General features: G+C 39.3%; 1 protein-coding gene across 2 annotated transcripts in view; it reads left to right on the top strand.

The window, feature by feature from the left end:
* The window catches only part of SNX13 (sorting nexin 13), a 123,556-nt gene extending 119,246 nt beyond the window's left edge, over positions 1–4,310 (top strand). For both annotated transcript variants that reach the window (XM_078059339.1, XM_078059340.1), the window contains exon 27: positions 769–4,310. In XM_078059339.1, the coding sequence (XP_077915465.1) occupies positions 769–1,016 (248 nt within the window). In that variant the 3' untranslated portion in view covers positions 1,017–4,310. The remainder of the gene's footprint in view (positions 1–768) is intronic.
* Positions 4,311–26,640: the final 22,330 nt, after the last annotated feature.

Raw genomic sequence — 26,640 nt, 5'->3', positions numbered from 1 at the left:
CCATTTTTTGAACCTGCCTTGTTTTTCCCACTTAGCTCTCATTTGCTCGTTGTTGTTCTCTCCCCCAAAGCTAATCCAACATCTGTTTGTGCCTGTCAAACTCCTGCTCGGGTAGCAAAGTCTCCTTCATTCATCACTTCCTTGAAGGGAACCTTTCTTGATTATATACCATGTGGAATTCTCCCCTCTGTAAACATCTTTATACTTGGGGTACTTGAATGGCACTGTTACTATTGCAAGCTTTTTGAGATCGTTAATCGGCTTTCATACACCATTCCCTTACAGTATTTCTCACTGTGCGTTAGACACAGTAAGACTATTTGTATAGTGTTTTAGCCTTTGCAGATCACTTTTCACATTGTTTCGTTAAAGCTCTCCAAATTCTTAGTTATAAGGATTTGGTGGTTGTTATAAATCCCCATTTTACAGATAAGGAAACAAACTCAGGATGGGTAAATATCATATAGGTATTTAGGGACAGGATTGTAACTCTAATTTGGGGTTTCAGAGTCTAGACCCTGCTTCTTTTTTGTGTGTTTTATCATCCCCAGTATCTGTTCTTACATAAGTGGATGGATGCATGAAGACATGTGTAAATTTTAATCTCAGTTAGAATATAGAATACATAGCTGAAACACATGAACTGAAGATCTCCTATTTATTACCCTGCAGTGTACTTCACATATTTTAAACTCAGAGGATAGTTTAGGCCTTGTGTTTCCTTTATATGAGTAATGAATGATGTTTTTTTGTCCACTCTTCATTTAGATGAACTGAAGCACATTATCGGGGCTGAAACAACACGGAAAGGTATTCTTCGTGTTTTTGAAATGTTTCAGCACAACCAGTTAAATAGGAGAATGGTTTATGTCTTCTTGGAAGGCTTTTTGGAAACCTTATTTCCACAGTATAAATTTCGTGAACTTTTCAACAAACTGCATTCACGATCAAAGCAGATACAGAAATATAAACAGAAACTTCAAACTACTCAAGCGCCTTCTTTACAGAAGAGGTGACACTCCAATCTCTGAAGCTGGTGTTCATTTTGTCCAGGACTAATAATATGGACAGATCTTCTGGGGCTTAACTCATATACTGTCATGTCGCACCAGTCTTTTAGTGTCTCAAAATAGATTATTAATACATCCATAAGACTGTGGTTCTTCTCATCCTCGTCCATAATCCAGCCACTACCAAGAGAGATTTCTGTGTCTTAAATGATTTGGTGCATATTTTTGCAACATTGAGAGGATACTGCCCCCTTCTCAAGCAAGAATGACATTGGTCTCTTCCATTTCAAACTAATCAGCATTCTCCAGCAATGACAAAGTGCCAGAATGTATACGTGAGAGCTGAGGAAAGCACAAAACAATGGTTCACAGATAAACTGGCTAATTTGTTTAACCGTGGGAGACTGAGCAATGTATGATTTGGAGGGATTTGTTTTTGCATAATAATTTTATAGATCTTTATCAGAATTTTGATATAATGTGGATTAGCCAGGTGAATGATCTTTGGAACATCTGCTTCAGGTCAGGGGAAAGTGACAGGATGCCCTTAAAGTATGAAGTAACCTTATACCCTAATTACAGTTTTGTGACATAAAATAAAACCAATCAAAAACAGAATTTGATTGGATTTGTTATTATTGGTATAAAACAAATTTTAATTGATTCGTACGTGCTTTGGGGCTCTGTTTTGCTCTTATGGTACTCAATCATAAGTTTTCTTTTGGTGTTCTGTGTGCAAAAAGAAGCATATAGTGGCGCTCTCAGTTAAGTTTCAAAATTATTACAGTTTTCTTTAAGAGATTACTGATTACACAATAGGGAGTATAATCTCGAAAGAACTGCCAAATACATTCTGTTATTTTAAAAACATGGAAATTAAAAAAAGAACAGCACCATTGAAAGTTACAATGTGATCGTTTTAAATTGTGTGATCTAGACATACCTTAGGTGATTGCAAAAGTAGCAAATCAAAGGATTAAATGAGCTTTTAGTCATATGTAAACAGACAAATTCCTAATTCTATTACTGTGTATATATATATAAAAATAAATAATGAAAACAGAACTATAATATTTTTTAAAATATGCTTTTATTTATATTTTGCATAATGTAAAATTCTACTAAATAAAGCAAGTTGGCAAAACCCCTGGGTGTATACATTTAAGTCCCTGAAATAATTTTATACCAACAACAACAAATTACCTTTTCCAGTTCTGGAGCCTCTGCATTTCTTATAGTTTTCTCATTCTCTGTTTGTCCATCTTGGAAGTCTTCATATCCCTTGTATGCAGGATTTCTGCATAGTTTTAAATACTTACACTGACGAAGGGTTTGGATATGTCAGCATTTTTTGTTTTAAAAATATTTAACACTACAACCTTAAAATAGTGAAGCTACTTATCAGACCACTGAGCCAAGATCCTGGTATTAAAAGAACGTCTGGGTGCTTAAGATAAAGGGACAAAGTTTCGGTATCCCAGTTATTTGGGAGCTTTAAGATGGAAACAAGATGTTATTGTCTTGTTTTCACCGAGATTCTACTTACAAAGTGAAGCCTAATAACAGATTAAAGCCTTCCTTTAAAGCTTTATAATAATAATAATCATATTTATTAATAATGCTGTTGTGCATACTTACAGTATGCATATATTCAGCATGTATTGCATGTCTAAAGAATTACATAAATGAAACCCCTTTCGTTGCAACTTGCAAATGAGGAAAGATCCTTATTGACTCTGGCGGAAGAAATAATACTTTTTCTTCCCAGTGTGTCTCCCTGCCGTGGTCCCCCCCGCCCCCCATGCCCCAGGCTTTAAAGGTGAGGATTTGTGAAACATGTCTGTAGGAAGCATCAGCATGGCCATAAGTGCAATGATTCTCAAATATACCCTTGCCCATTTCAAGTATATTTTTGACATAAATAAGTCTAAGAGCAAACAAGAATTCATTTAAGAGCCTAGTGTGTACATATGAAAAGCATTTCCAGATAATGTGAGGAATGCTGGCCATCAACCAGGGAAAGAAAGAAAGGTCCTGCAAAATTGCAACTTTTCATAACAGAGCCCTGCAAGGTAACTGCAATCATACCAAAAATTAATGAGTAAATGGGTTTTTTAAATAATTTTTGTTTCAAGAGTTTATATTTCAAAAGCAGAAATGTCAAATGGTAGTCTATGTAAACGGTTGTGCGTCTTCTCTATGCACATCTATGTTTTACATCAGAGAGCTGTGGTCATGCTAAAATTAGAGATACTTTTTGAATGACTTGGTCAAGCTGTATGTAAAATATTTAATTCATAAGTCAAGTACAGTGTACTATCTTTAATAAAGTTATTACATTTAATGCATTTATTGCATATATAAATATATACCTGAAGAGGCTTTAAGTCTTCTGATATTTGATTTTTTGAATGTGTTTTTAAGTCAGTGGTGCCTTTAGGCAAGAACCTTCAAAATTAATCATCCTCTTTTGGGTTTTCTGATTTTTTCAGGTAACAAACTATTTAGAAACCATCACTACTAACAGTTGATTCACCTAAAAATTGATTGTATGATTTAAATATAGCGCTTAGCTGGGCATTTCCTCTGATTAGGGTGTTCTGAATAGTTGCTGAAAAAATTGTGCCATTGACCAATGGATGCACTTGGTTAGCCTTAACTTTTTTTTTAAAAAAATTAAAAACTTTCTTGAATATTTCTGTTGGCTCATCTTAAGTTTGTGCTGCTGGTGTTTGGAAAGAATCAAACAGTTAAGTGCTACCAGAAAGTGTATCAATTTTTAAAAAATTAAGAACAATATAAATTTCACAATCTAAAATTTTAATTTTGTGCAATATTTTCATTTAATGCATGTGTATTTGAGTAATTGTAAAATAAATGAATTTTTAATGTTTCGAGATCTAGTTTAAACTGTCTTCTTAACCCAACAACTTACATTCCGTTGTTGCTGCATCCTTTTATTTAAGGACTTGTTTTAAAAGTCTTTTTTGTCACTCCTTGTAAAATTCTTTTGTTATTAGTAAATTTTGCTTATAGGAGCATGGCTCCTGTATTACAAGGGAAAAATATAAAGAGCACATCTTAGGATTATAGTTGTTAAAAGATAACTTGTGCATATCATTGTACAGTAAATGTCAACTGTGTGCCTAACTATTCTATCAATACTTTCCTTCTTTAACAAAGAAGAAACAACAATCAGAATGTCAGTTATTTTTATTGAACTAAAAAGAAGATTAAAATTTTTATTTGGTTTGCGTTATGTTCTGTCCATTAGAAAATACTAATAAAATATTAACAAACCTTTTTGTTGAATTTATTTAGTAGTGATGTATTCTTATTACTTTAAAAAGTGCTTGCTCAATGCTTTTATTTTTAGTATCTCTGTGTATTTTCCTTTCTTTTTATTTTAGAAATCAAGCAACTTAAGTTCCATAGTGATAGAAGAGCTGTTGAGTGATTACTGATAACTTGGTGAATTTCATTTTTCCATTTATGGGGCAAGTAATTTACGACCACTATGTTCTAGAAACTTCATACTTACCTATCATACAAAATTATAAAGTCATTTTCCCATAGGGAGAAAGAGCTGTACTAAGTAGTCCATTAACAGTTTTTATTTGATCTCATTTTTAATTCATAGTCTGCCTAATATTTTAGATGCTTCACTTCTAAAGGCAACAGATTCAGTACTCACAATGTGGCTATGTCTGGTTGGTCATAATATTTTCAGTCTTGCATCTGTATCCGTAGACTTCTCAGACATCAGCTGTGAGTACTTTCACCCTGCCATGGACAGGCATAGCATTTGTCAAAGTGCATCCTGTAAAATATTGGTCTCTTTAAGATGTTTCTGGGCAGTAATTTTATACTTCTATGTAACTTATGCAAATCTACGTACTCTTCCAAACCCTAAAATGTTCCTTTACAAGCCAAATGATACTATCAAAGTTTCTGAAAAGTTCTGGAATAAATAAGTCTATTTAATTTTGTTTACCTAACTTTCCAAACCACAGAATTTTTTTGTCATCAACACCTATTAATAGCTTGATAATGTTCCCGAGGAACATGATTTGAAAAATCTTACATGGGGTGAAAAAAAGGTGAAGCATCTTTTTTTTTTTTTTAATTTTATTATGTTATGTTAGTCACCATACAATACATCATTAGTTTTTGATGTAGTGTTCCATGATCCATTGTTTTCGTATAACACCCAGTGCTCCATACAGTACGTGCCCTCAATACCCATCACCAGGCTAACCCATCCCCCCACTCCCCACCCCTCTAGAACCCTGTTTGTTTCTCAGAGTCCATAGTCTCTCATGGTTCATCTCTCCCTCCAATTCCCCCCGCCCATTTTTCCCTTCCTTCTCCTAATGTCCTCCATGTTATTCCTTATGTTCCACAAATAAGTGAAACCATATGATAATTGACTTTCTCTGCTTGACTTATTTCACTTAGCATAATCTCCTCCAGTCCCATCCATGTTGTTGTAAAAGTTGGGTATTCATCCTTTCTGATGGCTGAGTAATATTCCATTGTATATATGGACCCCATCTTCTTTATCCATTCATCTGTTGAAGGGCATCTCGGCTCTTTCCACGGTTTGGCTATTGCAGACATTGCCGCTATGAACATTGGGGTGCATATGGCCCTTCTTTTCACTATGTCTGTGTCTTTGGGGTAAATACCCAGGAGTGCCATTGCTGGGTCATAGGGTAGCTCTATTTTTAAATTTTTGAGGCACCTCCACACTGTTTTCCAAAGTGGCTGTACCAACTTGCATTCCCAGCAACAGTGTAAGAGGGTTCCCCTTTCTCCACAACCTCTCCAACATTTGTTTCTTTCCCTGTCCATTTTTGCCATTCTAACTGGTGTAAGGTGGTATCTCAGTGTGGTTTTGATTTGGAATTCCCTGATGGCTAATGATGATGAACATTTTTTCATGTGTCTGTTAGCCATTTGTATGTCTTCTTCAGAGAAGTGTCTGTTCATCTCTTCTGCCCACTTTTTGACTTGATTATTTGTTTTTTGGGTGTTGAGTTTGAGAAGTTCTTTATAGATTTTGGATACCAGCCCTTTATCTGTAGTGTCATTTGCAAATATCTTGTCCCATTCTGTGGCTTGCCTCTTTGTTTTGTTGACTGTTTCCTTTGCTGTGCAGAAGCTTTTTATCTTGATGAAGTCCCAAAAGTTCATTTTTGCTTTTGTTTCACTAGCTTTTGGAGATGTATCTTGAAAGAAGTTGCTGTGGCCGATGTCAAAGAGGTTACTGCCTATGTTCTTCTCTAGGATTTTGATGGATTCCTGTCTCACATTGAGGTCTTTCATCCACTTTGAGTTCATCTTTGTGTATGGTGTTAGAGAATGGTCGAGTTTCATTCTTCTGCATGTGGCTGTCCAATTTTCCCAGCACCATTTATTGAAGAGACTGTCTTTTTTCCATTGCATGTTTTTTCCTGCTTTGTCAAAGATTATTTGACCATAGAGTTGAGGGTCCATATCTGGGTTCTCTATTCTGTTCCATTGGTCTGTATGTCTGTTTTTGTGCCAGTACCATGCTGTCTTGGTGATCACTGCTTTGTAATATAGCTTGAAATCGGGCAACGTGATGCCCCCAGCTTTGTTTTTCTTTTTCAACATCTCCTTGGCGATTCAGGGTCTTTTCTGATTCCATACAAATTTTAGGATTGTTTGTTCCAGCACTTTGAAAAATGTCATTGGAATTTTGATCGGGATGGCATTGAAGGTATAGATTGCTCTGGGTAGCATAGACATTTTAACAATGTTTATTCTTCCGATCCATGAGCATGGAATATTTTTCCATCTTTTTGTGTCTTCTTCAATTTCTTTCATGAGTGTTTTGTAGTTCCTAGAGTATAGATCGTTTACCTCTTTGGTTAGGTTTATTCCGAGGTATATTATGGTTTTTGGTGCTATTGTAAATGGAATTGTTTCTTTAATTTCTCTTTCTACAGTGCGTTGTTAGTGTATAAGAAAGCAACTGATTTCTGTGCGTTGATTTTGTATCCTGCCACATTACTGAATTGCTGGATGAGTTCTAGTAATTTGGGGGTGGAGTCTTTTGGGTTTTCCACATAAAGTATCATGTCGTCTGCGAAAAGAGAGAGTTTGACTTCTTCTTTGCCAATTTGAATACCTTTTATTTCTTTTTGTTGTCTGATTGCTGTTGCTAGGACTTTTTTTTTTTTTTAATATTTATTTATTTATTTATTAGAGAGCGAGTGAGAGAGAAACAGCATGAGAGGGGAGAGGGTCAGAGGGAGAAGCAGGCTCCCCGCTGAGCCGGGAGCCCGATGTGGGACTCAATCCCAGGACCCTGGGATCATGACCTGAGCCGAAGGCAGTCACTTAACCAACTGAGCCACCCAGGCGCCCAAGGACTTCTAGTACTATGTTGAACAACAGTGGTGAGAGTGGGCACCCTTGACATGTTCCTGATCTTAAGGGAAAGGCTCTCAGCTTTTCCCCATTGAGGATGATATTCACTGTGGGTTTTTCATAGATGGATTTTACGAGCTTGAGGAATGTTCCCTCTATCCCTATACTCTGGAGAGTTTTAATCAGGAAAGGATGTTGTATTTTGTCAAATGCTTTTTCTCCATCAATTGAGAGGACCATATGGTTCTTCTCCCTCCTCTTATTAATGTGTTCTATCACATTGGTTGATTTGCGGATGTTGAACCACCCTTGCATCCTGGGGATAAATCCCACTTGGTCGTGGTGGATCATCCTTTTAATGTATTGTTGGATCCTATTAGCTAGGATTTTGTTGAGGATTTTGGAATCCATATTCATCAGGGATATCGGTCTGAAGTTCTCCTTTTTGATGGGGTCTTTGCCTGGTTTGGGGATTAAGGTAATGCTGGCCTCATAGAACGAGTTTGGAAGTTTTCCTTCTGTTTCTATTTTTTGAAACAGCTTCAGGAGAATAGATATTATTTCTTCTTTGAATGTTTGGTAGAATTCCCCAGGGAATCCATCAGGCCCTGGACTCTTGTTTTTTGGGAGGTTTTTGATCACTGCTTCAATCTTGTTACTGGTTATTGGCCTATTCAGGTTGTCAATTTCTTCCTGTTTCAGTCTTGGCAGCTTATAGGTTTCCAGGAAGGCCTCCATTTCATCCAGATTGCTCAGTTTATTGGCATATAGTTGTTGATAATAATTTCTAATAATTGTTTCTATTTCCTTGGTGTTAGTCATGATCTCTCCCCTTTCATTCATAATTTGATTAATTTCGGTCCTTTCTCTCTTCTTTTGGATAAGTCTGGCCAGTGGTTTATCAATCTTATTAATTCTTTCAAAGAACCAACTTCTAGTTTCATTGATCTGATCTACTATGTTTCTGGTTTCTAATTCATTGATTTCTGCTCTAAGTTTAATTATTTCTTTTCTAATGCATGGCTTAGGCGTCGTTTGTTGCTTTTTCTCTAGTTCTTTAAGGTGTAGAGTTAGTTGGTGAATTCGGGATTTTTCTGTTTTTTTGAGTGAGGCTTGGATGGCTATGTATTTCCCCCTCAGGACCGCCTTTGCAGTATCCCATAGGTTTTGGACCGATGTGTTTTCGTTCTCATTGATTTCCATGAATTGTTTAAGTTCTTCTTTGATTTCTTGGTTGACCCAAACATTCTTGAGCAGAGTGGTCTTTAGCTTCCAAGTGTTTGAATTTCTACCAAGTTTTTTCTTGTGATTGAGTTCCAGTTTTAGAGCATTGTGGTCTGAGAATATGCAGGGAATAATCTCAATCTTTTGGTATCGGTTGAGACCTGATTTGTGACCCAGTATATGGTCTATTCTGGAGAAAGTTCCATGTGCGCTCGAGAAGAATGAGTATTCTGTTGTTTTAGGGTGGAATGTTCTGTAAATATCTATGAAGTCCATCTGGTCCAATGTATCATTCAAAGCGCTTGTTTCCTTGTTGATTTTCTGCTTAGATGATCTGTCCATTGCTGAGAGTGGAGTATTGAGGTCTCCTACAATTAACGTATTCTTATCAATATGACTCTTTATTTTGGTTAACAGTTGGCTTATGTATATGGCTGCTCCCATGTTGGGGGCATAGATATTTACAATTGTTAGATCTTCTTGTTGGATAGACCCTTTAAGAATGATATAGTGTCCTTCTGTGTCTCTAATTACAGACTTTAGTTTAAAATCGAATTTGTCTGATATAAGAATTGCTACCCCAGCTTTCTTTTGAGGTCTGCTGGCATGGAAGATGGATCTCCATCCCTTCACTTTCAGTCTGGATGTCTCTTTAGGTTCAAAATGAGTCTCTTGTAGACAGCATATGGATGGGTCCTGTCTTTTTATCCAATCTGCAACCCTGTGCCGTTTTATGGGAGCATTTAGGCCATTCACGTTGAGAGTGATTATTGAAAGATATGAATTAATTGTCATCATGTTGCCTGTGAAGACGTTGTTTTTATAGATTGTCCCTGTAAATTTCTGTTGTAGATCACTCTTGGGGTCTTTCTCCTTTTATAGAACCCCCCCTTAATATTTCTTGCAGGGCCGGCTTAGCGGTCACGTATTCTTTCAACTTCTGCCGGTCGTGGAAGCTCTGCATCTCTCCATCCATTCTAAATGAAAGCCTTGCCAGATAAAGTATTCTTGGCTGCAAGTTCTTCTCATTTAGTACCCTGAATATGTCTTGCCAGGCCTTTCTGGCTTGCCAGGTCTCTGTGGATAGGTCTGATGTTATTCTGATGTTCCTCTCTCTGTACATAAGGAATCTCTTCCCCCTAACTGCCCTTAAGATGGTTTCCTTGGTTCTAAGATTTGCAAGTTTTACTATTACATGCCGGGGTGTTGGCCTGTTTTCCTTGATCTTAGGAGGGGTCCTCTCTGCCTCTAGGACTCGAATGTTTGTTTCATTCCCCAGATTAGGGAAGTTCTCAGCTACGATTTGCTCAAATACATCTTCTAGCCCTCTCTCTCTCTCCACTCCCTCCGGGATTCCAATTATTCTGACATTGGAACGCCTCATGGTGTCACTTATTTCTCTGATTCTATTTTCATGGATTCTGAGTTGTTTTTCCCTGGCCTCCTCTTTTCCCTTTTTATCTATTATACTGTCTTCCAGATCGCTTATTCTCTCTTCTGTCGCAGTTACCCTAGCTGTTAGATTATCTAGATTGGATTGGATCTCATTGATAGCATTTTTAAGTTCTGCCAATTCACCTTTTATTTCTGCCCTTAGAGACTCTATGTTGCCATTAATTGATTTCTCCATTCTAGCCATTGTTTTCACAATTGCTAGCCTGAATTCCATCTCTGACATCTTGGTTATATCTGCATCCATTTGTAAATCTGCAGCATAAGTCATAATCTCTGAGTCTTTTCTGTTTTGGGGGCTCCTCCTCCTAGTCATTCTGTTGATGGGTGTTTGAGGGAATGTATAGAGTCGAAATTATTGACCAGAACCCAAGCAAGATGCACCTGTTTTCTTGGGACCTTAGGGTTGCTGGCCTCTTGTTTTCCCAGCCTGTCTTCTGCAGGAGGGGCCTGCCGCGCTGTTACTCAGGCAACCCTGTTTGGGCGGAGTTGCCCTGCGCCCCTGTGGCAGGGGATGGGCTCAGTGGGAATCAGTGTTTGGGGCTTTTGTTCTCTGGCGCCTTTCCCTGGCAGCTTTCCGCGTCTCTTCCGTGAGTCAGAGCAGAAGAGACCGTTTCCAACCCTCTGCCTCAGAGCAGAGAGACCTCAGTCTGTTCTTCAGTGAGCTCTCCAGGCCACAGTGTCTCCGTTTCTGTCCGTGCTCCTATAAACTGCAGCGTCCTGTGTTGTGCGCCCCTCCGCAGCGCTCCCAGTCCTGCCTCCAGGTCGGGGCACGTCCCTGCCCTTTGTGCTTCTAAAACTGCCAGCCGCTCCCAGTTCGCGTGCGCGCGCGTCTCCACCGCTTGGGGTCCTGTCCCGGGGACTGCAGTTCGCGTGCGCGCGACTCCACTGTGTGGGGTTTCCACCCCGGGGGTTGCAGTTCACCGGCGGACCCTGGCGCACCGGGTTTCCATCTCAGAGGCTGCAGTTCGCGTGCCTGCGACCGTCGCTCCGGGTTTCTGTCCGGGGGGCTGCGGTTCGCGTGCGCGTCACCCTGCCGGTCTGGTTTTCCACCCTGGGGGCTGCCCTAAAGTTCTTTCCCGACGCTACCGGTCTGCGAGTCTGTGCCCCGTCCGCAGCGCGCGAGGCTGTCACTCACCAGCGGTGTAGGATCCCCACGGCCAGGCACCCTCCCGCTGCCGTTTATCCTCCGATATCTGCCCACAGAATCACGGCTCTCCGCTTCGTACCTCAAAACCAACTGCCTGCGATATTCTGTTTGTAGAGATCCAGATCTTCTTACATCTCAGGCTGGTTTCGTGGGTGCTCAGAGTGGTCTGGTAGATATCCAGCTCAATTCCGGGGACCAGTTGAAATAGGGTCCCCTACTCCTCCGCCATCTTTCCCCCGTGAAGCATCTTTAGTTAGGGCATAAACTCTAGATAGAATATAAACCAATGGATTTGGGATATGAAGTTTTATTTTCAGCCTGTAATTCCAATGGAAAGTTGAGTCTTTGAAAGAAAAAGGAGAACATGAAAAATTAACAGATGGTTATATATCAGATACTAGAGTTGTGGACCTGAGTACCAGAATAATGAACTCAGTAAGGGATAATATAGTATGTCCCATGAGGAGTGGGAAAGATACTTGCCAAGGATCTTGCTAGTGTGGTCAAGAGGATATTAACTAGGAAGTGCAGAGGGGAGGGAGAAATGTGATACAGTTCAATTTTTAAAATGTGTGCCAGACATTGACCCATATATACTGGCAGATATCGTTTGGCCTAGGAAAAATTGCAGCAGCTGAGAACCTAGTACTTCACAAGAAAAAAAATTTAATAGAATGAAAATTAATCCACTCATGTTTATTACAGTGTATGAGAAATGGATGAAATGTGATATTTTAAGTGGGTAAACATAATCTTTTGCATAGCATCAGGTGGAATAAAAAATAGGATTTTTGTATGGGAAGTCCCCAGGACCACCCCCTGGTAATTCACTAGGAGAGCGGACAGACTCAGAGCCTATAGTCCTACTCACAGCTAAGGTTTATTACAGCAAAAAGATAAAGAACAAGATCAAAAGGAAAGGGCTCGTGGGGCAAAGTCTGAGGGAAACCTCCTGAGCTTCCAAGTTATCCTCCCAATGGAGTCTTGCAGGAGACACAATTCTGCCCCCAGCAAAGTGCACTTAATTCTGCCCCATGTGAACTGTTGGCAACCAGGGGAGCTGATTCAAGACTGATTTTTGGGGGAGGTCCTGTAGGCACTCTGCCTGGTATGTACTGAAAGTCTGGACTCTCCAAAGGAAAGCACGTATTCTGCAAAAGCCATGCATTTTGTACAATTTAGTTTGGGGAATGGTAGGAATGCTTCCGAAATTAAGTTCTCAGATACCTGAGAACAAGGGCTAACCTTGTAAGGCGGCCTTTCAAAGGACAGCAGTTCTACCTGCTGTGTTAATTCTTTTTGCTCAACTATATACCTTGATCCCAAGAAATGGCTAATCGTAATGAAGATTTGCACTGAAAGTAAGATTTATCCTCATGTAGAAGCCTCTATACCTAGAGGTGGAAATAGCAGAGAGAATTTAGACGTAGATAAAAGGGAAAAAAGATTAAGCAATGTTGTCTTCTATATATACTGCAATCCAAGAAGCCAGAGGAACAGATTTGTGTATTTCCAATAAAGATTCCCATAACAGTTATTTAGTACTTAATACTCCAAACAACCTTTTGAGGTATCGATACTGTTCTGCAGTTGATAAATGGGAGAACTCAGGCATATAGTGGTTGAGTCATTTATCCAAAGTTTCACAGTGGGTAAGTGCTCAGGATGGAATCTCAGCCGTGGTGGTCTGATTCTAGTCTGTGCCATAGTTTCTCAGGAGTGCTATTGACATTTTAGGCTGCATAATATGTTCTGGGAGCTGTCCTGTGCATGATGGGATGTTTAGCAGCACCCTTGATCTCAACCCACTAGATAATTTCTGTAACACTACCCTTCACCCCCAGTTATAACCAAGAATGTCACGAGACACTACTACATGATATCTGGGGCAAAATTGCCACCAGTTGAGAACCACTGATCTATGCTCATTCACAAAGACTGTCTTTTCTCCACAAGCAAATACATGACAAATCTGTGGCTTGCCTTGTAGGGGAATGTAAAGGGGATGCCTAACTCTGCCTTAAAAGGAGGGGAAAGGTGGGGTGGGGGGGCAGCAAAACCAAATATTTAACCTTGTCTTTAAGGAAGCATCCCTGTAGTTGACGGGAGGGAGGGGAAGAAAGGGAGTTTGCAACCTGAGAGAGAAAACGGGGTTTTTCTTAAAGATGTGAGATGAATGTATGAGAAAATTGCCACGATCAGGCTGTTAACTTGCTAACACTGGTATTGTGGGATCTTTTTCTTTCAAATAACTGTTGTCCCTTTTATTTTGTGAGCCAGTCCTTCTAGAGCCTGAAAATTCCCTTGCAGTCTTTGCTAGTAAATGCCTTCCCTGAATGCTCTTGTGTCTTGAGTTTTCCTTTTGACAGGTGAGAACCCCACTGGGATGCCAGGTGACTCACCTAATGCACTGACTTTGCCTTCAGGGATGAACCTCATTCCACAATTAGAGCTTCTACCCCTGCTGACTGTTTTCTTTTTCTTTCCCTCTGGTTCTTCTTCTGGGTCTTGGTCAAGTCAGGTTCTGGTTTTGAGTAAGTGCACAGCTGCTTCATTTCTCCATTGATAGAAGCAATGTTGGGAAGCTGGTTTTTGCTTTCTGATCTGATTATCAAGCAGTCATTTGCCTTTTTTTTTTTTTTTTTGCCTACCTGTCTTGGGGATTCTTAATATCTTACTGGCATTTCAGACATAGGTTTAGTCAGGCCAATAGCTGGTCTCACCTGTCGGATTAAGATGGTCACGTTCCAGCCCACAGGTGTTCCTTCTGGTAGTAGAATCCTCCATGTTGTTTGTCTTATTCATACAGTACTATAAGCTAAAAAAAAAATTCAAGAAACAATTTTTCATGCCTGTTGGAAAGAAAGCAGCTTCCCGCAGTCATTCTTGTCTTTGAACTCCCTCCTTACAACGCTGTTACAAAGAATTGGTAAGTTTTTTCCTTATTTTTGATTCAGATTGCAGTTGTAAAAGTGAGCCTGCTGGTTGTCTGTGTGTGTAAATGGAAAAGAAAAAAGCCTTTTACAAATTGTCTGTGATACTGTACTTGTTGCTGGCATTCACCCACTTTATGGCCTCAACTTCCGGAATTAATTGGGCATAAAAATTGATCATTTATAAGCACTATTGGGATATCTAATATAAAAATAAAGATTAACCATCAAATAGAGAATGCATAAAAAGATTAAAAAAATTAAAATTAGTATCATTTGGTTTTAGGGTAAGAGTTGAGAATTAAGAATTTTCCTTGTTTTGTAACAGTATGTATGATAGAACGGGACTGCAGATTGAAAGATTACTTCTGGCTTGTCAGGAGCTTCATGACTTCTTATGCAACCCGCGGGAAGTTGAGTAGCCTGATTTTTTTCTTCCTTATTTCTTTAAGAACAAACAAAAAAACCCACAATGAACCAGATGAAGATTTGAAAAAAAACCTTTGTGTCAAAAACTAAATACACATATGTACTGAAATAGGAAGAAATCTAGCACTAAACTCCTCCAGGGTTTTCTAGATTGCTCAAGAGTTGGATAAAATTCTTTTATTGCATGAGTATGAAATATTTTCCAAATGTGTTTGCTGGTAGACTTGTGTACCTTTTCTTATCTCCATAATTGATAAATTAGATTATAAAGTCTTAAATTTAATGAAGCTCCTATTCTGATTGCATAAACAGACTAAGTAGGAATTAATGTAAATTTAAAATAAAAGAACCAAGTAAGTTTCAGAGTCAAAGTAAAAAAAAAAAAAAAAAAGTCCAGTGGATAAATTTGCTAGTTCTTTAAGGAAACCCAAATACTTGCTGAAGGAAGTGGGGTAGAAGTTAGTCATTCTTTAAATTAATGGCCTAGATTGCTGGGATACAAGATCAGAAACAAAAACATGCGTAAGCTATCAAATAAAAGAAGAGTGCTAAGAGCTTGTTTTAATAATTAGGTATATAAATGTGGAAAAAGTCAAAATATTACTAAATGAAGCAAATACTTGGATAAATTAGACAGTTTTAATAATTTTGGTTTAAAACAACTACATGTCTTTGCCCTAGTATGAAAAGTAATATTACTCTTAAGTTTCTAATTTTTATAAAACTTGGATATGTTTTCCTATGGAAAGCCTTATTTGAATGTCATGTATTTCCCACACTGATTTAATGGATCGAGTAAGTTATCTTTGTCTCCACAGAACATTTAAGATTATGAAAATGTGAAAGTTGTGTTTGACTAATTTAGTAGTTTTCAAATGGGGGTGAATTTACTCTTTATGGAATGTATGGGAATATCTGGACATTTTTGATTGTTGGGACCAGAGAAATTGCTTAATGAGTAGAGGACAGGAATATAGCTCAATATCCTATAGCATCTTAATTAGTAGAGGACAGGAATGTAGCTCAACATCCTATAGCACCCTACAACAAAGAACTTTCAGGTCCAAAACATCAATAGTACTGAGGATTGCAAAACCCGGAACTGAATAAAATTATTATGGCTTTGTAAAAAGGATTTATTCTTCTGGTGCTTCAGATCATAAAACAAGTGTTGTATAGTTACTACGTTTACAATGACTATGTAAAAAATTTTTATATGGTTTTTGAAATTCATCTATGTTGTGACAAGTACCAATAACTCATCCTTTTTATTGTTAATAATATTCCATAGTGTGGATAACTACTTATCTATTCCTCAGTTGAAGGACACTGGCTTATTTCAAGGCCTTGGTAATTATAAATAAAGCTACTATAAGCATTGTTGTATAATAAAGAATTTGGCCTCTCTCTTTGGTTCCTGAACCTGGTAGACTCTAAATCCATGGAATTTCCTATGTAATGGGGGTGTCTTTACTATTCATGAGCCCCTTAGATCACCTGAGTTAATGCTAAGGAGATGAGTTGACTTAGGATGGGAGCTGGTCACCAGAAGGATCAATCATGTGATTAAGAGGTTTGGGTAAGAAGAGGGGAACTGGAGGGGTGCCTGGGTGGCTCAGTCATTAAGCATCTGCCTTCAGCTCAGGTCATGATCCCTGGGTCCTGGGATCAAAACCCACATCAGGCTCCCTGCTCAGTGGGGAGCCTGCTTCTCCCTCTCCCACTGCTGCTCCCTCTGTCTGTGCTCTCTCACTCTGTCAAAAAAATAAAATCTTAAAAAATAAAAGGGAACTGGAAATTGAGTTCAATTATGTGGCCAATGATCCAATCAATCATGACTCTGTCATGGAACTCCGATAAGAACTCATGACATCAAAGCTCAGTAGAGTTTTCTGGTTGGACAACAAACACATTATTGTGCTAGAACCTTGACCCACCCTGATTCCATGGGAAAGGGGGCAAGGAAGCTCTGCATGTTGGAACCTCCCAGACCTTACCATCTATGTCTCTTCATTTGACTGTCCTGATTTGTATCATTTATAGTAAAACTGTAATCAAATTATGTTTTCCTGAATTCCATGAGTAGTTCTAGTGAACTATTGAAATGCGGTTGTGGGAACCCCTGTATTCATAACCAGTTAATCAGAAGTACAAGTGGCCTGGGCACTCCCAAGTGTGGTTGGCATCAGGAGTAAGGGCAGTCTTGTTGGAGACTGTAGAATGTGATGTTAACTCTGAATGATTAACACAGAATTGTATTGCTGTATACTAGCTGGTGTCAGAATAAGCATTCAAGGGAAAAATAAAACAACGAAATCAGAGGGAGACAAACCATAAGAGACTCTTAATCATAGGGAACAAACAGGGTTTCTGAAGGGGAAAGGGGTGGGGGGATGGGGTAACCGAGTGATGGGCATTAAGGAAGGCAAGTGATATAATGAGCACTGGGTGTTATATAAGACATGAATCACTGACTTCTACCTCTGAAACCAATAATACATTATATGTTAATTGAATTCAAATAAAAAAATAAAAATTTGAACTGTGAATTCAGTGTCTTTTATAGATACAGAATTACTCAGCTATATTTGTTTATTCTTGAGAAAATTTTGGTAGTTGACATCTTTTAAGAAATTTGTCCATTTTATCTAAGTCGGCGTTTCTCAACCAAAGTGACATTAGGGTAGGATAATTCTTTGCTGTGGGAGGGTGTCCTTTGTGTGATAGGATGTTTAGCAGCATCCCAGGCCTCTATTCACTAGATGCCAGAAGTCTCCACTTGGGACAACCCAAAATGTCTTTACACAAGACGTTATGTAATGTCTTGTCTAATTGTCCCCTGTTGGCTGAGAATGAGTGATTTAAGTTATCAAATTCATTGTCATAATGTTTTTTGTAATATTCTCTATCTTTTAACATACATATGATCTGTAGGAATTTTCTCTCTTTTATCTCTGATATTGGTAATTTATGTCTTGTCTTCTTCTCTCTCTCCTTCCCTTCCTCTTCTCCCTCCTCTGCCTATCTCTTCCTCTCATCAGATTGGCTAGCATTTAATTTTATTAGAACTACTTTTGGTTTCATTGATTTTCTCTGTTGCTTTTCTGCTTTCAATTTTATTTTTTCATGTTTTTATCTTCATGTCTGTCCTTTTTTCTTTTTTTTAAAGATTTTATTTATTTATTTATTTGACAGAGAGAGAGAAACAGCATGAGAGGGGATAGGGTCAGAGGGAGAAGCAGGCTCCCTGCTGAGCCAGGAGCCCGATGTGGGACTCGATCCCAGGACTCCGGGATCATGACCTGAGCCGAAGGCAGTCACTTAACCAACTGAGGCACCCAGGCTCCCTGTCCTTTTTCTTGATTTTAGTTTATTTCCTCTTCCTTTCATAGTTCCTTAAAGTAGAAGCTCAGATAATTTCCTAATATATTCATTTAACACTATAAATTTCCCTCTAAATGTATTTTAGTTGCATCCCATAAGTTCAGGATTGTTTTCTCTTTATTTTCATTCAGTTCAAAAGATAGTTCTATTTGACTCCTTTGATCCATGGGTTACTTAGAAGTATATTTAATTTCTAAACATTTTGGGATTTTCCATATATGGGCTATTGATTTCTAGTCTCTTTCCATTTAGGTTAGAGAACACACTTTATATACTTTCTGTTCTTTTTAACTTTGTTGGGATTTGTTTTGTGACCAGCATGTGACCTATCTTGGTGGATCTTTCATGTGTACTTGAAAAGAATGTATATTCTGTTGTTACTGGGTAGAATATTCAATCATTGTTCGTTATGTCAAGTTCTTTGTAGTGTTCAGGCTTACATCTTTACTATTTTTTTCCTGCTTTGTCTTTCAATTACTGAGAAATGAGTGTTGAAGACTCCAGTTACAGTTGTATACAGTTTTTCTCTTTTTTAAGATTTTATTTATTTATTTGACAGAGAGAGAGAGCACAAGTAGGCGGAGTGGCAGGCAGAGGGAGAGGGAGAAGCAGGCTCTCCGCTGAGCAGGGAGCTGGACGTGGGGCTCGATCCCAGGACCCTGGGAACATGACCTGAGCCGAAGGCAGCCACTTAACTGACTGAGCCACCAGGCACCCATTTCCTTTTAGTTCTATTAGGTTTTGCTTCATGTTATTGAAGATTTGTTCATACATATTTAAGATATTTATGTCTATGGGATGAAATGACCCATTCATCATTGTCTAATGCTTCTCTTTATCCCTCCTAATATTCTTTGTTCTGATGTCAACTTTGTCTGATATGAGACCTTAAAAAAAACCATACTCCAAGCTAGACTTAGCCCATGAGCCGTAGTGTGTTGACTTCTGTTCTAGGAGGTTTCTTGTTCAGAGGCATAGTTGATTCTTTTGTTGCTGGCTGGTTGGTTTGTATTTTTATCTCTGCCATTTAATCTGGGTGTTTAAACCATTTAAATTTATTTATTGATATTGTTGAATTTAAATTTATCATCTTGCTAGCTGTTTTCTATTTTTTCCATTTATTCTCTATTCCCTTTTTCCTCTTCTTTTGGATTATTTTTTATGAATCCATTTGATCTTTCCTAGTGACCTCTAGCCTTACTTTCTCTAAATAATTAATGTTTCTTTTAAAGTTTATTATGCAACTTTAAATTGTCACAACTGTGTTAAAATGATATATTACTTTATGTATTCTATAGGAATTGTACAATATATTTCCAATTCCTCCTTTATTGTTGTTTTGCTATACATTTTATTTTTACATATATTATGAGCCCTACAGTTAAACTCTTAATTACCTTACCTTAGTCAAATATCTCCTAAATTGATTAAAAACAAGGAAAAATATCTTTTATACTTAGGTTCATTTTTACCATTTACAGTGCTTTTCATTTGTTTGTGCAATCCAAGTTTTATCTAGTAATAATACTTCTGCCTGAAAAATTTTGATTTAACATTCGTGGTGGTATACATCTATTGCCATTGAGTTCTCTCAGTTTTTGTTGTATACACAAGTCTTAACTTCACCTTGATTTTTGAACAATATTTTCACTACACATAGTATTGTGGGTTGACTGTGCTTTTTTTCCTCACCAGTACTTTAAATATGCTCCATGACCGTGAAAAGATCAGTGGTTGTCAGGGGTTTGGGAGGTGGGAAGGGAAGGAGGGATGAACAGGGGACACAAAGGAAATTTTTAGGGTGAGGAAACTATTCTTAATAAAACAAATGGTGGATACATGTCATCAGGCTTGTGTCAATACAATACAAAGAGTAAACCTTAATGTAGAGTATGGACTACAGTTAATGTAGTCCATAGTTTACATTGTTAATATATATTAATAAGGTACATTATGTAATAATTATAACTACATTAATTATTATATTACAATAAGCATTTGTAACAGTTGTTTAACACTAATGCAAGATGTATGTTAATAATAGAGAAAACTGGGGCGCCTGGGTGGCTCAGTCGTTCAGCATCTGCCTTCGGCTCAGGTCATGATCCCAGGGTCCTGGGATCGAGCCCCGCATTGGGCTACCTGCTCGGCGGGAAGCCTGCTTCTCCCTCTCCCACTCCCCCTGCTTGTGTTCCCTCTCTCACTGTCTCTCTCTCTGTCAAATAAATAAATAAAATCTTTAAAAAAGAATAATAGAGAAAACTGGGTGCGGAGTTGGAGGGTGAAGTGGGGAGTGGGTGGGTATATGGAGCTCTATGTACTTCCTCTTAATTGCGTAAATCTAAAGCTACTAACAAAAATAAAGTCAATTAATGATTTTTTAAAATACATCACTCTGTTGTTGGTCTTGCATGGTTTTGGAAGAGAAGTCTGATGTAATTATTTTTTTGTTTATATATGTTGCATCTTTTTTTCTTTTTGCTAGCTGCCTTCAAGATTATTTTCTTTGCTTTAGAGCAGTTTACCTATGCTGTGTCTAGATTTTTGTGTGTGCATATGCCTGTGTGCATGCATGTTATTTTCATGTTGCTTACTTACAACACTTACTGGAGCTTCTTGGATCTGTGGTTTTATGTATTTCATTATTTTTGGAAAAGTATCTTCATATATTCTTATTTCTTGTTCTCTTCTTCTCGGACTGCACTTACCTATATGTTAGTTCGACTGATGGTATCCTACATGTCTGGGATTTATTCCCATTCTTTTTTTCTTTGCATTTAATCCAGGAGAGAGGATTTGATTGATTCATCCAATCAACATCCAGCTTAGGGCATTCCTAATGTGTGTAGACTTTAGGACAAACCACATCAGAGGTCAGCGCTGGGTCAGGAGCCGTTCTTTGTCCAGTCATCTGTGGCAGTGCTCTCTGGTATCGAGCATGGTTGCCTACATCTGATTCTCTTAGTAGGCATCAGAGGCAAGATTGCTGATAGAGGTCATAGGTACGGCCAGCATCCCGAGGATGGCAGACGCCTGCCCAATACAGCTTACAAGGGAGAGCAAAGCAGGAAGAGTAAAATCATACTTTGGGAAAGGGAAATCAAGATATTATCATGCTCTTGCCCTAAAGCACAGAAATATTGTACAGAAGCTCATTCATCCTCTGGGTGTCCGTAAGTTCATGGGAGGTAGTTACTTCCATTTGACCTAAAATTTATATGAAGGATAGGAGTTACCTCTGAGGAGGCAGAGGAAAATTTAAATGACACCTACAATCAAGTACTTAGTAATATACTGAAGATTAGCTAGCAGGTCTAGGTTCCTATTACAACAGTATCACACATCACACCAAAACTACACTTGTCTGAAGTTAGCACATAGAAAACGGTTTTTAAGGAATATACTAATTAATCCCCTCTGCTGAAGAGTAATTGTGGGGAAGGACAATCCTTTACTAACTCTAGTGAGCCTTGTCCCTTTCTGATTACTGCTCCTACTTGTAATTGACTTGTACTAGTTCATGGACTGAGGCAATATTCAGTGTGAGAACAGAAAATGAAAAAGGACAATGGAATAAGACTTCCATGGCTAAAATAGTAGTTCTCTAACCCACCAGCTCTGTGACCCTGTCAGTGACGGAATCATTCTGGAGCATGGACTGATCAGCTGGAGTCTCTGCTGTGCTCATTCTTGAATTCATATGCTTTCAGGCACATACAATGGATGTCTGGAGAGGCCCTCAGAACCCTCTGGAAGAGAATGTTTCCTAGGGGAAGAGGGAGTCTGGGTTAGAATCTTGCTCAGACCCCAGTGATCTGAAAGGAATAGCAATGCTGAGGGCAGCATCTCAAAGAGAGGCCTTTCCAAAACTTATGTAAAACCGTAGTGTCACAGGGCGATTATTTAGGACCCATGTAAGCGAGAGCATGTAGCTCAGAGAGGGAGCTGAGATAAATTCTCCTCACTTCCCCAGAAAAGCTTTGGCGTACTGTGGGCTCTGAAGAAGAGAGCACATCTTGGGCATCTGTGCACCTCCCCCGCCCCTGGCAAGCACAGCTCTCATGGATGAGACCCAGCAGTGCTCTGGGCCCTGGCTCTTTCTGTGGGCATTCTTTCGGGAGTTATTTCCTGTTAGCCTAGTCATTTGTTAGTCATTTGTTTTTCTTTTGAGACTTTGCACCTGTTAGGAGACAGGCTTTCTAGAAAATGTCTACACATTCTTTTGCAGAACCATTTCTATTTCTTGAGTTATTGCAGAGCTTACAAATTACTTTGGGGATTTTCTTATGTGGATAGATCGGCATGAAATAGGAAGTGGTAAAGAAATGAATGATTCTGTTCCTTCAGTCCATCTGCAGCTGGTACTTAGAGCCACCCTCTCATGTTGGTGCTATGAGGGGGTAGAACCTCAATCTATGGAGTTTAATTTATTTCTATTGAGCTACAGTCATGGAGATAAATTTACCAAGAACCAGTTTACAAATTATGGGAAATAACTTGATATTTTTACATCTTCTAATTCTGCATTTCAGGGTTGCCCTCAAGAGTGATTCGTGAGACTGTTCAGTATTGACTAAAGGAATGCTTTTTCCTGAAAAATAATAATCCTAGCTAGTGTTTAGCTAGCGCTTTACATAGCTTGCCTTATATAATCCTTGAAAAATCCCCATCAGGTATTATTATTATCCCCATTCTATAGCAGCAGCTTAGTTACAGGGGAAGGTCCATAATCTGTACACAGTCGAACAGTTAACATTGGGTTGGGCCAGAATTCTAAGCTGCTCTCCATCTTTCTGCCGTCTTGCCTTCAACTAGTGAAGAAAATGCCACTGGTGGACAACCAAGCTTGAAAGCCAAGAGACTGGTTCATGAATCACAGTGGGGACGAATGGCCAGGACAAGAAAACCCACGGCCCATGAGGTATAAGCACATGAGGCTGACTGATTCACGCATGTGGGAGCCCTGAATATATAACACTGTGAAGAGGATGACTCCTGGAAAACTGGGCTGCACATAGGAAATGTAAGATATTATTAATGTTGCATATCAGTTAGTAGGCCCACCTCTGTGAAGTGACAGTTGTGGATGCAGACCATTTCCTTTGAATTCTTACTCTTTTTTTTTTTTTTTTAAGTAGAGTCCATGCCCAGCATGGAGCCCACTGTAGGGCTTGAACTCATGACCCTGAGATTAAGACCTGAGCTGAGATCAAGAGTCGAACCCTTAACTGACTGAGCCACCCAGGTGCCCCTGAATTCTTATTCTTATCAATTCTTATCCCCATCCAATAATTTGGAAGGGAATCTGGATCTACAAACTGTTCCACAACCATAGCATCATAAATTCAGAATGCCGATTTCATGAAGAAATAAGATTTCTCAAGTTGGTTTAGGGCAGTGTTGCTTTTAATTTCATATCAGAAAGCCTACCTAAGTTTGTCTTGGGGCTCAGATGCCTAAGGGACTGGTAGAGCAGGCTGGCTGGGCTCACCGGGCATGGAGAACTGAGACCCCTTTTGAGACGGAAGTTTCGATTCAAGGGGGAATCTTCCGCCTTTGTAGGTTCCCTAGCAAATGGGAATAGAGCCCCAGAATCATCATTAGCAGCTGTATTGCAACCCAGTGTTTACCTGCAGGCTGGGCTCACTGTGCGATGGGGTCGTGTGGCTGTTCTCTGGAAACGTCGCCCTTTGGGTCTCCTACTTAGAATTCATGAATCATCGGGGGCACCTGAGAGAGGCTTTGGACTCCGAGGAACCAGTCAGTAGTATTGTGATGCAAGCTTGTTCAGGCTTACAAAGAGAGAATCCTCAGAAAATAAATTGGAAAATTACAATAAAGGGACAGTTGTACTGTTCAATTAAGTCCCTGAAGAGGTTGGTTTCTAAAGGACACAACATTTAAATCCATACACAGTGTGGAATAGAGGAGCACTTGAGATTACTGGAGAACGGAGCCTACTCTCTCGGAAAATCTTTCGGCAACAGGTGTTACTTCTTTTTCTCTTTGGGACATCAAAAGGTCAGAGAAGCATGAAATTTTCCCTAATGCAGCTTAGCGGCTAATCGTACACAAAGAAATGAAATTTTGATGGAGTTGCGAACAAACGCCTGTTGGCACCTGTTTTTGCCATCTTGGTTTGTTTTTCTTCCCACAGCATTTTACACCTCCTAATTTAATTTGTGACCGGCCCCCTTCCTCCCAGCTGTTCAGGCCTAGAAAGCACACACGCATTCACACGGGTTCCTGGAGCTTAACGCAGCACAGAGATTGAGCCAAGAGCACTGGCCAAGTCCTACGCAGGTCTTGGGGCCCAGCAATCCTGCTGCCTTTATCCCTCTGTGCGCTTGTAACTGGAGACTAGAGGTCTGATATGGAGTCTGCGAAGTTCAAAAGCTGTCAGAAAGCCTATCCCATCCAAGCGGGGCTTTCTAGAGGATTAAAGGGACCTCGGGTCACGGAGTGGCCTGTGCAGGAGCTTTGTGGTACGAAAAGTGACTTTGGCTGGAATAACCCCTGTGGAATTCTCACCAGATGCCCAAGTCAAGCTGCCCTTGGCGCCGTGGCCTCTGGGGAGTACGTGCAGATCCTGGAAGCCAAAAGCAGACGCACACACCAAGTCAGGAGTCTAGAGAGTTGGAACGTTTGACTGCGGTCCTGCACTTGTACGCGCTGCCGAGGCCGTGTGCATGGACAGAGGTGGTATACCTTCTCTCTGGGGCTGCCGACAGTGTGAATTCAATCCCAATCCTCATGCCTGCTGTTTTCCAAAGAGTGGAGCCCACGGAATGCTAGGAATTCAAAAACCGCCTCAGGGGATTATCACAATATCTTTGTCACCAGGGACCATGTTTCTCGAGATGGGGCTGCTCCTGAAGCCTCACGGTAAACCACCGTTTGCTACTTCTGCAACTTCCCCAGGACAGTGAGGGATGTTGGCCATAACACGGTACATTAAAAGGCCATAAATTTATCTGTGGGGCTGAAATAATATTTGAGTACAAAGGCAAAGCCTCTAGCTGCCTTGTAAATCAAAAACATGGTCCCAAAGGGACAAAATAAATCCCGAAAAAGTCCCAAATACATAAGAAAATTCAATTTGTGATAAAGAGGGCATCTCGTATCAGAAGAGCAAAGAAGGCAGTTTAATAATGGGTGTTGTGAAAATAGTGAGCTCATTCAGACCTCCACCTGTGTATCACAATAAACGGAAAATTCAGGAAAAATCCCATATGTAAAAGAGACTGAAGGCACCAGAAGAAAACACTGGGAGAATTTCTTTGCATCCTTGAAGTGGGAAAGGTCTTTCTAATGATGGTTCAAAATGTAAAAGCTATAAAATGAAAAATTAATTCAAGTACAGAAGATAAAAACACATTATACCATAAGCACATCAAAAATCAAATGACAAACTGGGAAAAAATTTCTAACAACCAAAGGCTCAACTCCCAAAACTCAACGCTCCACCAAAAACAATTTGAAAAAAGAGATTTATTTTAAATATAAAGGCAGCACATTATACACATTGTACATCTTGTCTTTCAGCTCAGTGACAACTTCTTTATACTTTTTCATTGTTCGGGGAATTTCTTTACCCAGCCAGTCCCCTATTGGTGTATATACGTATGGGGTTCCCCCCTCCCAAATCTTTTGCTTTAAATGATTTTTCACGAAAGAAGAATTGCAGTGTTCAAGAGCGCAGACTATGAAGTCGGGTTGCCTGTGGGTTCCAGTTTTGGCTATTATCAATTTCAAGTTACATAACTTTGACTTTGGGCCTCTGTTTTCTCATCTGTGTAATGGGTTTGAAGTCAGTATCAGCGACACGAGATTGTAGTGAGGATCCAGTGTGTTACCATACAGGTAAAGGCCTTGGAGTGGTACCTGGCCCATCATCACTGCCCTGGGGGTGTTCATCATCATTATTACTGTATGCCGAACAATATACATTTTACTGGCTTTGTAACCCTCTGGTTTTATAATGTTTAGGACTCCTAAACATTAGTTTAGTAAGAGAGACAAAGCTTCAGGGAAAGGTGCTGTTTTCTCAAGTAAAAATGTGGGATCCCACGGTGAGGGAATAAGTCTATTACTTGCTGTTTCTTACTTTCTAGTGAAGAGCTGCTTAGAAATGCAGCAGGTCAGGCACCAGGCGTGCAAGTTCTGTGCTCGCATACGTGTGTGCCAGGGATTCTGCGGCAGCCGGTCCCAGGGTACGGACATTGCTTGCTTGTGTTTTGCATTCTCATTTATATTGTGAGTCTTTGGAACAAGTAAACTTGATTTTCAGTTCTTTTCAATGTCTTCCAAGTCCTGGACATATTCTCTTAGCACATTCTTGTTAATATTTTAATGCTGTTTAAAGCTAATAACGAAAGAAGGAAGTTCTAATTCTACTTCAACATTTCTTGTTACCCGGGAAGATTGAGATTTGGTGGCCTGAAAGAAAGACCACAGGCTTCGTAGTTGGTCAAATCTCAGCTCATCAATTACTAAATTTAGAAATGTTGGGAAAGTTACTAAACTGCTCTGAAAATAATCTAGCTCCTTTATCAAATCAGGATGTGAATACTTCATGCCCACAGTTATTCCAATGAATAGAGAGAATATTAAGGAGGGTGCTACCCAGCAGGTGTTCAGTCAATGGTAGATATTAGAT

Source organism: Halichoerus grypus, chromosome 12 (genome assembly GCF_964656455.1).
Source record: "Halichoerus grypus chromosome 12, mHalGry1.hap1.1, whole genome shotgun sequence".
NCBI lineage: Eukaryota > Metazoa > Chordata > Mammalia > Carnivora > Phocidae > Halichoerus > Halichoerus grypus.
Note: the sequence above shows the minus strand (reverse complement) of the source record. Positions and strands in the feature narration are given on the sequence as shown.